Raw genomic sequence first — 12,136 nt, forward strand, 5'->3', positions numbered from 1 at the left:
CATCCAAAAGTTCAACTTAGACCATGGGCTTCAGGCTTACTTCTGAGAACTCAGAAGTAATGAGGTTGATCTTCATGTGTGGAAAAGCAGCCTTATTACTTTATAGTTATAGTTTGTAACCATCACTACCAAGACTACACCCCAAGAAATACCATACTAAATCCATAACAGCATTATACCTAATAATAAGAGAATGTAGCATATTACTTTTCCTCCTTGATGATCACCTCAAAAGGTTTCTGATAGATCCCTATTTTCCTTTAACACACTGTCTGGATCAACCATCCCAGAGATTATCTTAACCTTTTCTATACCTACATTTTCAAATGGCACTTGCATTGTACTTCAGTGCGATCATCTCAATTTTTTTTTGCTTTTATCTATTGCTTGCCATCTAGCTTAATGACACAATTTAAGATTATTACACTTTGAAGCATTATTGTAAATTGAGGAAAAGTTAACATGTCTATAACCTTGGTCTAAGTTTAAGGGAATTTTAATAAAGACTAAAAAAAAAATAATTTTTGTCCCTTTTCTTAGGCAGTGTGCATTTTCATTACTAGACTTAATTCTTATGAGACCAGACTGTAACAGTGTGTCCTTCTGAGTGCCCAGCAAGTAGCTCAACTAATGAAATCAATAGTGACATCAAGTCAACTTTGGATGCAACTGCATCAATCCATAATAACCATCTTTCCAAAGATCACCAGGGCTAGCTATTGTGGCTTATGAGGATGTCTAGACAATTTACTGAGCAGCCTTGCCTTTTTCTCTTGGCCCATGAAATACTGATGTTTGCAAGGCTTCAGTCACAGACTTTCCTTTCATCCTTTACACACTTCTGAGCAAAGTCATCTACACTCATGGCATTAACATTTAATTAACATTTAATTAAGTATTAAATGTATGGATGACACCAAATTGTTGTCTTTTACCTTAGCTTCTTTCCTAAGTTAAAATTTATATCACTGTCTGTTAGAGATTCCCATTCTTAGGTGTCAAAACATACCCCAAATTGAAGTCATGATCCTCTCCCTAAAACCTGCTCCTCAGATGTTGCCTCTATCAGTAAGTGTCCCTGCTCAAACACTTAACAGTGAAATCTAGACAAATCACACTTCCTCTTTTACCTACCAATATTGAATCCATCATCAATTCCTAGTGATACTACCTCCAAAATATATCTCCAATCTGTCAGCTTCTTTCCATTTCTACTGACACCATACTTTAGTCAGGCATCATAACTTAGTTGGTGACTGCATCCAAACTATCTCCCCTCCAATCTACTGTGCAGCCCAAGTGATTCTTCCAAATCATGAATCTGCTTAAAAATCTTCAAATGACTTCTTAATGCTCTTTGGATAAAGTCTAAACTCCTTGTCATGGCTTACAAAATCCTTCAGGAGCTGGAAACTATCTTTAAGTTACACGGTAACATGGTAAAATGTATAAGAATTTGGGGTCTAGAGGAGCCATACTGACCTAGCTCCATTATTTACTAGCTGTCTTAAAATCAAGGCCAGTTACTTGATTTCTCTGTCCCTTAGTTTCATCCTCTGTAAAATGGGAATAATAGTATATATCTCACAAAGCAGCTTTTTTTAACAAATCAATTTTACTGATACATATTAATAAAGCACAAATCCATCCAACGTGTACAATCAATGACAAGTGGTTTTGAATGTTAATTGAAAAGAAATAAATCAACCACTAGACACTATGTTGAGAACACTATCTGACACATAGTAAATGGTTAGTAAATATTAGCTACTGTTATAACCTTTCAAGTTCATTTCTCACTTCTCTACCATTTGTACTCAGAGTTCCATCCACAGTACACAGTGAACATCCATCTATTCTTCCTAGTACACAGTGAACATCATCTATTTCTTCTTCTCACTGGGCCTTTACATACAGTCTCCCTGACTGCTATATTTTCCCCTAACCTCCATCCAGCAATTCTTCAGGTCTCATTTTGGAAACTCGTCTGAGCCCTTCCCATATGCTGTTAGGTGCCCTTACTATGTGCTCCCCAAGACTGCACTTGTCTCACTTTCCAGCACCGTTTTTTTTCTCTCAGCTAAGCTGTAAGTTTTATGTAAAGAGGGACAGTGTCTATCTTACTCACCCTTTTATCCACAATGCCTGGCACACAGTAGAAATTTAATAAAGATTTAAGTTATGAACGAGCGTACTTTTCCTCTGTCACAGCTTGATATGTGTTCCTCCCAAAGCCACAGTTAATAGAAAAACACAACTTTATCGTTAACAGCTACCTGCAGAATACATTTCATGAAAAGGCTGCCATAGAACAAAGGCTTCGGAACCACAGCACTTCTCAGGATGCTTTTTATGCTAAAGTACATAGTTCATCTCCAAGGGGAGCCACAGGGTGTATATTTCTCAAAATATCACCTGCAACCAGTGGTTTAAGGAGATGTTCACACCTAATAGAACTTTCAAGTAACAGAGAGGTTGTGGATGGGTAAATCTTTGAAACAGTCCACAGCATTCACTGTTGAATCCTGAGAGCTGGAAGAAAACTTAGACATAATTCAATAAAGCTCCTAATAAATTGTGCTTGTGGAGAGAGGATTACAGTTATGGAAGCCGAAGCCCAGAAGAGCAAAGCGACTGGTTCACGGCCACAACACAGGGACAACGTACAAAAAGAGCTGCAAGTAAACCCCAGGCGCCTATTTTGCTCCTGTGACTTCCACTACAAACAACGTCCGAGCTACGTGGATCCGTGCAGTGTTCCCACTCAAATTTTATTTCTCAGCCATACCAAAGAAAAGGTCAGTTTTTCTAGGGTTCCCACCCCTTTAGGCCCACACGTACCGTCCCTTTCTCCTCTCTCCCCCCCACTTTCCCTGTAATGTCCGTGTAGGTGGGGTTATGCCTACGGTGGGGGAGATAGTTTCTTTCCTTCCTTCAAAGTTGATTTTTTGATTCTAAACTTTTCCCCCCACATACACTACACAACTCGCCAGCTAATTTTAACGCCTTCACCTATATCCTCTTGGGCCCCATCCTCCACCCCATCTCGACCCACCCTACCCTACCCGCTCTCTTTCCGGTTCCAACCCAGCCGTCAGTCTTTACCTGGGATTGCCATGGCGCTGGCAAGTGGGGTCGCTGGAGCCCTTGGCTTTCGAGAGCGCGCTCGCTTCCCGCCGACCGCGAGGACAACGCACGGCGGAGGAGGCCTCTCCCTCCCAGTAGTGCCGCAAAACCTCCACGAGAATCCGGGAAGGCCTTTTAGGGTTCCTCCGGCGATAGCGGAACCAAGTAGTCCTAGCGATGCAGATTCTCGGCGAGACATGTAGCAGAGAACGCATAGTTCAAACCATTACTGCCAACTCCTGGGGGGTGTGTATGTGTAACCTACACTAGCGTGTAGTGAAAGTAAACACCACCAAGGCCCACAGATTATTCTTTTAATTTTTAAATATAAATTACATTAAGATATAGAAGGTTGAGACTCTTTTCTCGTTCCCTGGAGGGTATTGGAATACCCCTTCTCAGGGTTAGCGGTTTTCGGGTCCGGCAGCAACATGGCGGCGTCCGCGAGGGGATAGTTTTGGGAATACCGTGTGTAGTGTCGGCGTTTTGCAAGGCATTGACCTACTGGGGCTTTCCGGGACCACCTATTTAAGGAAGCTTGTGCTGATCCGCGGCAGCTTTAGTGACCGGCGGTCCACTCTTCTTCCTAGTAAGGAGTAGAGTCCTTAGCACTGATCAGGATGAGCAACATTTACATCCAGGAACCTCCCACGAACGGAAAGGTGAGATCCACACCTGGAGTACCTGGGGTTCCTAAAGTGAAACCTCCCTATTAGGAGGGCGCTAGGGTCTTAGAGTTGGAAGAGACCACAAGAAGTGTTGTCCTCACCTCTGTTTCTGGACAAGGCGTCGAAACCGTTCTGTTGGCACTGCTTAGCATAAACTTGAAAATCGTGTCAAGTGGAGATTTCTCCACTTACCAGCCTTTCTGCCCTATTTCCCGCTCTCAGCCCAACTCGTGCAGGAGTTTACTGGGATCTTAGGTTTTTAAGAGCAAAATTTACATTTGACATATTCTTGTCTTAGCTTGGCAATCTCTCTTTTCCCTTTTGGTCTTCAATCATGTACTGCATACCTGCTGTGCAGGTGGTACTGTACTAGGCGCTGGGGATACAGAGATGGGTAAGGCCTAGTTGATTGCTCTTGAAGAGTTTATAATTTAGTTTGGGAGACAGGCACTAAAGAAAAAACATACATGTCTAGTGGGTGTACTTGTGAAGAGAGGATTATGTTGTTACGACAGAACTGAGGAGTAAGCTTCTGAGAAACTTGGGAAAAGTTCACGGAGATGATATATTTTGGTCTGATCTTAAAACATGACATGCTTTGCGAGTGGATGCAGCTCAAGTGGCTGAGCGCCTGCTTCCCATGTACGAGTTCCTGGTTCAATCCCTGGTACCTCCTAAAAAAGAAAAAAACCAAACCAAACCAACAAACAAAAATCAACCCAGAAACATGAAGGGCTTGTCAGTCAGAGAAAGTGGGGAATAGACAATGTTCCAATATTTGAAAGGAACAATAATACCCTGGTTGTTTGGTGGTCAAAATATGTCAATTCCCACCCAAGGTGTTTTTATACAGTATGAGGCAGAGGAGTTAACAGTGGAATGAGTGTCACTTCTTTGAGATCTAGTCTATATCATGTGAAATATGATGATTCAGCATTATGTAGAAAATAGTGGGATTGAAAGTATGTCGTTGAATTAGTTTAAACTAAATTTGTAAAAAACACAATTCTATTGCATGACTGTGTCATAAATTATTTATGCAGTCTTCTATTGATGACCATTTGGTAATATAATGAGGGCAATTTGAAAACATCCAAAAATACTGTATTGAATATCCCTGGCAAATATTTTAGGGGGCATTATGTGCAGAACAGTTCTTTTAATTCTTTGTTGTTTGAGCTTCTCCTGAGCATTTCAGATTAGCATTCCCCTCTTCTCCCACTGTTGTGGCAGAGATAAGTCTGGTGATCATGGTATTGAAGGCCAGGATGGGAGAGTCTGAGAAGGAAGATTTATTAACAGCTGGCCGGGCTCTGTGGACTTCGGTCCTAATAAAAATCGAGTCCTGAATAGGATTTTTGGGTCCCTTTTATACAGAGGATATAGGAGTGGGGAGTCAAATGGTGCTTTTATGCAAAAGGACTTTCTTTGTTAGTTTCTTAGGGTTTTAAGTGTTTGAGTATCAGATAGGTCTTGAATTAATACATATCCCCCACATTCCAGGTAAGCTTGAATTAACACATAGAAAAAATACCCTATATTGTCCCCATCATCAAGGAGTTAGTTACGTGACATATATATTAACCAAATAATCATGCAAATAAAAGTATAATTGTAAACTGATGAATAATGCCTATTTTTTGGACAGAAGTGGACTGAGGAGAACTTCAGGCAGGACCCAAATTTTCCTCCAAAAACAGTTTGGGAACTTTTCCAGCATAAGGATGATTAAAGAGGTTGAAGCAAGCCCCAAAGTTTCTGTATCATAGAGAGCATGGGAAGAATTTTGGCCTGGCAAGAATTTAAAGCAGCTGTAATAACAAGTCTGCTTAATAAATGTTTGTTTAGTACCTATGCTCTCTAATGTTGCATTTGGTACTGAAAGCATTACGGAGATATTTGGAATGATTAGGAAAAAATTTCTCCCTTCAAAGGCATAGTATCAGGGAGGGAAGTAATTGACACATAGCTGAGAATTGTTCAAGTGGTTGGCCCCTAAATGTAAGATGTTTTGCTTTGTTATACTATAATCCTAGCATCTGAAAACAAGGCACAGAAATTGAAGTATTGTCTTATTTGGGAGCTCTAAGACTAGGAGCCATTGAACCCTGACAAAATACTGATGGCCAGGGGGTATATGGCCAAAGGAGGAAGATCCATATGCCTTTGATCAGTGAAAAAATTAAGAAATTCTGGTAGGCAAGGTGGCCAGATTATTTATACATTCTTTTTGCTAGGAGTAAATTGCCTGTGCCCCCTCCCTACCCCACCCCCAAATAAAAGTTGTGTAAGTATAATAATTACAACAATAACAGTTTCTGATCATTATTTTGTTCTAAGCAGTCTCTCCATATAGAGAGAAAATCTACATCTATTTTCTTTTTTATTTGCTTAAATTCAATATTTTATACATGCAAAAGAACATATAAGTACAGTCATTCATTGCAGAATTTTATATATATCATGATGTAGTTTTTCTAGTGCCTAGCTAAATGGATTTATAGTCTGTGGTATCTAGAGTACCTAAACCAGCCTTAAAAATTTATGCTGAAGATAATAGTAATAACATAAACATAAACAAACTGTAAGAAAATTGTAGAACTGATACCTCAGTGTGGGATATCTCAAAAAATTAGAAGTTATGAAAAACCATTTACATACGGATTTCTATTTATTATTGTTACTGGCGAATTTGTCTTAGGTTTATATTGTGCCTTGAAATATTTATCAATAAGAGTATAAAGCCATCCTGATTTTCAAGACCTTTAAAAACTTAAGCTTCTCAAACAGGAAGACAGATCTCTTTGATTTAGAAGCAACATCTTAAGTGAAAGAAGCCAGGCTCAAAAGACTGCATATTGGATGATTCTATTTAGATGAAATGTCCAGAACAGGCAAATCCATAGAGACAGAAAGTAGAGTAATGGTTACCAGAGACTAGCAGTAAAGGAAAATGGGGAGTGACTTTTAATGGGTATAGGGCTTCTTTTTTGGGTGATGACATGTTCTAGAATTAGATAGTGGTGATGAATGCACAACTCTCAATATACTAAAAACCACTGAATTGTATACTTTAAAGGGATACATTTTATTTGAGGTTTGTGGATTATATCTCAATAAAGCTGTTATACCATTAATAAATAAAATTAAGAATTATTTAAAAAGTTTTTCATGTAATCATTTAAAATCCATATTTTGTATGACTGTTTTATAATATATATATACTAGGGCGATATGGTAGTTTTCATGTATTTAAATATACACTTATTAAATATTTACACTCTCCGCTCCAGCTTTTTTTTTTTTTTTTGCTAATAGGGATGCATAAGCACAAAAAGTTTGGAGGTTATTGCTTTAGGGTTGCAAGGAATAGAAGATATTTCTAGGTTCCCTTTAACAGCTGTACTTTATTACAAATATAGAAGGGGATAATGAAGTAGGATAGGACAGTGTCTTTTTAGCTTTACTGTAAGATTGGGATGTACATCCAGCCTCGCAGAAAATTAGAAGAGCTTATACAGTGTTGTTCTATATATAATCTGAATTGGAGGGAGTTTCCTAGCCTCTCAGTTTGCATTCCAGTGTATATTTCCCAGGAGATTGAAAAGTCAATTGGGTTGGCTTGTTACCATTCAACATGAAGTACTTCTTTTAGGCATTGTTTCTTGCCAAGCCAAGTTAGAAGGCCTTGCTCACAAGCAGCCAATATATGTTTGCCTTTGACTTAGACACTGATTCATATTCAAATCAGTTATAGCCTGGATAGCGCCTGGAACTGGGGATTTCTCTTGAGGCATATGGCAGGCATCTAGGGTTTGATAAACTTTTTTTTCATGTATAGTATGGGATTTATGGAGAACATTTTGGAGGCAGTATGATGACATAGTGAAAGCATGGTCAATAAGTAAAGTGGGAGTAATTACAACTACTTCGTATGTGAAGAATAATGGGATAAGATAAGTAAAGTGCTTGGCACAGTGACTGACACATGGAAAACTTTCAATAAATGTTCCTTTCTTTTTGTAGAGGAAGTATAATGAGTTGAGAAAATCATGCACCTTTGCATTTCTAGTTCTTTTATCCTTTTTTAGGATAAATTTTAAACCATTTAAAAATGATCTATAGTACAGTATAGGTATTTTCATTCACATGGTTGTTGAAGAAGAGTTGTAGGAGAACTCATGTAAAACCCGAGAAGATAACAGTAAATTTATAAATGCTTTATAAATTTATGACAGTATAATCTAGACTTCAGAAAGAGAAATAGAAAGGCAATGAGTTGTAGCAAAAGTGTACTAGTTGGGGAGAGAGGAAAGTGAAGTGCTGTTCCTACTTTGCCATTAATAAGCTTTCTTACTCTGGGTACTCTCTGGGCCATCCATAAAAAGTAGGGCTTAAATGAATAATTTTTAGGCTTTCTTTCAGTTCTAAAAAAAGTATAATTGTGGAAATCAGGTAAAGGAGTTTTGAAAAGTATAAAGAATGACATATCAGTGATACTGATTTCCCATGAAAATCACCTCATTTTAAACAATATTTACACTGTATAATGTTTATTTGCAAGAATATTCTAAGTGATTGTGATGCTCATGAATTATTGGCACTGATCTGCTTTGGTACAAAGGGGAAAGGGGAATGTACCACGTGCTGTGCCATAGTGTTCAAATTTAGAGCCTAACATTCTTTTTAGGTCATTTGTAGTTATTATTAAGGCAATTATAAACTATTTCCTACTGTGGGCTCAGTAGGGGTTCTTATTGTTGAAAGATGACTGTTACATGGAGGAGTAACCTTTGTGAGCTGGGGGAGAGGAGACTATCAAATTATTATATTTAATATAGATGGTGAGTTTTAAGAAATAGGATTAGATGAAGAATATTCCTTGGCAAATTAGGAATGACATGATTTTAAATGAGGAAGTAGAATGTTTCTATGTAAAAGGGTAATTGTGACATTATCTTATAGTATCACAATTTCATGGGTTCATTGTTCTTAATTTACCACACCAATTTTATTTAGTGATGCGGTGGGAAATTTTCTTAATTATAGCAAGTTTGAGTTATTAGTTTTTTAAATGAATGAGAATTTTTTTTTGTTATTGAAAAAAGTTATATCCTATTTTTCTCTTAAATCCTAAATTATTTCTGAAAACGGTATGTTGAAAGACATAAATGAGCTCTAGTAAATATTTGAAATTTTGTTCAGGTGACAGACACAGCAAAGTTTCTAATTTTTATTTTAAAACTGGAAACTGGTGGTTGTGACAAAGTGAACAGCCATTCAACTGATTATCAAGCAAAATGATAATGTAATATAATGATGTAATATTCTTTCTATAGGTTTTATTGAAAACTACAGCTGGAGATATTGACATAGAGTTATGGTCAAAAGAAGCTCCTAAAGCCTGCAGAAATTTCATTCAGCTTTGTTTGGAAGGTAATCATAACTTTTAACAGTTATTCTGTAGTAGGAATTTTTGTAAATTAAAAATAAACTGCGTTGTATTTTTTCACAGCACTGAAGATTTGTGTTAAATAGTGGTAATAAATATATGAGTTGATATGAGTGACATGATATCAAACTATGTGCCAGGAAATGGGGAAAGGAGATAACTATTTCTCCACCCCCAAATAAGTCTGTATACCTTTAATAGAAAAATTTCTGTCACCAAAAATAATTAGATCCTTTTTGGTCTCTGTTTCAAGCTTTGAGTTCTTTCTTTCATCCTCTACATACTGTTATTCCTTAAAATTGCTCTACTTCTACATTTTCTTCATTTTTCTGTTGTTAACTCCATCCAAATGACTATCAAATTGAGAACTTCAGCTATTTCTTTTTTTCTAAGCTCCAGTTTTACATATCTAATTATTTAGTGGGCTTTTCTAATTGAACCTTCTTCTGCCAGCTACAGCTAAACTAGTGTAAAACCAAACATCATTGGTTTTTTTTTTTCCCATGGAGGAAGTCTTTTATTGGTCACCAATATGTCAGATACAAGGGATATAGGCACTAAACAAAAAGCAAAGGACTCTGCTTGCCATGTTCACAATTTCCACCTAATAATCAGCCAGGTGTCTTTTAACCTACCCACAGTGCTTCTCCCAGCTCTCGGTCCATTATTAGATAAGGATGCTTTCTAGGTATCACAGACCTGCTCCAGCAACAAGCTGGTATCTTCAGACTTAACACGTGTGGAAACATGCTGATCCAGGTGAAATGGAAACACCTGGCTTCAGGTGCTTCCAAGCCCAGGTCCTGAAACATTATAGGAAAGTCGAGTGGCAGCTGCAGGACACCAGCTTTTTTCACCAAACTGCCTGGACTTTCACCTGCATGATTGCATTTGCCTCTTACCTGGTTTTCCTCCCTTTCATCTCTAATTTCTTTACCCTCCAATTTATTCATTTGGTATTTGAATTTTTAGACAACTTGATTTCCTAGCTTTCCAATTTTATTTTTCATTGCACTAATGCCATGATTTCAGTTGAGCACTATCTTTATTTCCTAAACAGTTCCTTCCCATTTCCACTTTCATCTTTATCCCCATACTAGTTCTTTTTGAATACCTTCTCTTTTCCTCTTTATTGTTCAAGTTTTAACCATTTTTTAAATGTCTGTTCAAAATTCCACTTTCTTCAGAAATCTTTCCATTGAGTATTCAGTTGCTATTGTTAGTGTCGCTTGTATTTTTTTTTTTTTTTACTTTTGAGTCATACAGTGTTTTATTTTTCTTTTTTTAACAAACTTTACAGGATTATAGATCTGCTTAAGTGTTTTTCCCTTCATAATATTCTCTTAAGAAAACTAAACATTACAAACAGTTTTAGAATTTCTTCTTGGTTTTTAGAATATATTGCCTATGGTTTTGAATATCTCCAGTGGTGTAAATTTTTGTTCTTCAAAGTTAAATCCAATTTTTAGAGACAGGCATACCTTTTTGAGGTATTAGGAATCAGTATTTTGGGTCTCTAAAGAGAATCCAAAATAACCAGTAGTAGGGTACAGTGAGAGCTCTCCAAATGGAAAATTAGATAAATAGGTAATTACCAAGGGACAATTTAAAGAACAAAATCTATCTAGACCAAAAAAAAATGAGAAAAATATCTGCAAAGGCCATTATTAATAACTACCATAACAGGCAGGAAGGAAATAGTGTCAGACAGGTAGTAGTTCAGTCAGAGAAACTTTAAATAAGTGTCAGTAGCTAAGAAACACTGGAGACACAGAGAAGTCAGACTTGTTTCTGGAAAGAAGTTTTAAAGACTCAGAAGCTCAAATTTTATAGGAGGAGAGTAAAAGTATATAAACAATAGAAAGAATGAATCATAAGTTGGGATCCACAACCAGGTAAAGGAAGACACAGGAAAACAGCTGGATACAATATGACAAGGAAGAAAAAATGAGTTTCTTAAGTTAGATGAGGTCAAAATTTAGTTACAAGAAAAAAATTACCCTACTATTTATAAGAGTTCAAGGGGAAAAAATAAATAAATATCACAGAAGTGTGAACATATTAACGGCACTGAATTATATATCTGAATGTGATTAAAAGGGGAAATTTTAGGTTGTATATGTTACTAGAATAAGAATTTTTAAAAGAGATCTATGGAATGGATTATAGTTAATAGTACAATTTCAAAAATTTGCTATCATCCTTTGTAACATGTAACTATACCAGTGCAAGATGTTAATAATAGGATATGGTATATGGGAACCCTATATTTTAGGCATGATTTTTCTGTAAACCCACAACTTCTCTAATAAAAATAAAGAAAATAGAAAGATAAGAAAAATAACTAGAGCAATTCTCTAAAATGAACAAGTCAGAGATAGATTATTGTTGGAAAGGCTAATAGGAAGCCAGTGAAGACTGATTTAAACACAGATATTTCTAAATGAATAAAGGAAGGTTTTAAAACTATTAGTTCAGAGAGCCCCATTTTCAATGAAAACAATCATAATATATCTACATTTGTACACTCATATCGCTACTTTTAAAAGGCATGGTTGCCAGAATTAAAAAGTGAATGATTAAAAACACGAGCAAGTCAGAGCACAGCCTGAGATATATTTCTCAATTAAGGTAGTGTTCACAGTGAAAGGGAGGTTCATAGTCTTTATGAAACCAAAAGATATACAGTTACACAAACTGTATCTTGATCTTCAGGTCTTTGCCATATAGTTAGGTGAATGTTTAAAATGAGTGGAAATTAAAAAAACTAAACAAACAACAACTAAAAGGTTGGTTTAAATATATATTATAAGGGAAAAAAGGGAGGCTTGTTAACTTAATAAATTAATCAGTTCCTCTGAAAGTATGAGGAAGGAGTAAAACTTCAAGT

The 12,136-nt window shown here is 36.6% G+C and overlaps 2 protein-coding genes across 2 annotated transcripts in view; one reads left to right on the top strand and one right to left on the bottom strand.

Moving 5' to 3' along the window:
• The window catches only part of SREK1IP1 (SREK1 interacting protein 1), a 40,668-nt gene extending 37,353 nt beyond the window's left edge, over nucleotides 1-3,315 (bottom strand). The window contains exon 1 of the mRNA XM_004485100.4: nucleotides 3,106-3,315. Within this exon, the coding sequence (XP_004485157.2) occupies nucleotides 3,106-3,118 (13 nt within the window). The 5' untranslated portion in view covers nucleotides 3,119-3,315. The remainder of the gene's footprint in view (nucleotides 1-3,105) is intronic.
• A 210-nt stretch (nucleotides 3,316-3,525) lies between these two features.
• CWC27 (CWC27 spliceosome associated cyclophilin) overlaps nucleotides 3,526-12,136 on the top strand; it is a 312,875-nt gene continuing 304,264 nt past the window's right edge. Inside the window, exons 1-2 of the mRNA XM_058309301.2 lie at nucleotides 3,526-3,788; nucleotides 9,134-9,230. Coding sequence (XP_058165284.1) covers nucleotides 3,747-3,788; nucleotides 9,134-9,230 — 139 coding nt within the window. The 5' untranslated portion in view covers nucleotides 3,526-3,746. The remainder of the gene's footprint in view (nucleotides 3,789-9,133; nucleotides 9,231-12,136) is intronic.

This window comes from Dasypus novemcinctus, chromosome 2 (genome assembly GCF_030445035.2).
Source record: "Dasypus novemcinctus isolate mDasNov1 chromosome 2, mDasNov1.1.hap2, whole genome shotgun sequence".
NCBI classification, from domain to species: domain Eukaryota; kingdom Metazoa; phylum Chordata; class Mammalia; order Cingulata; family Dasypodidae; genus Dasypus; species Dasypus novemcinctus.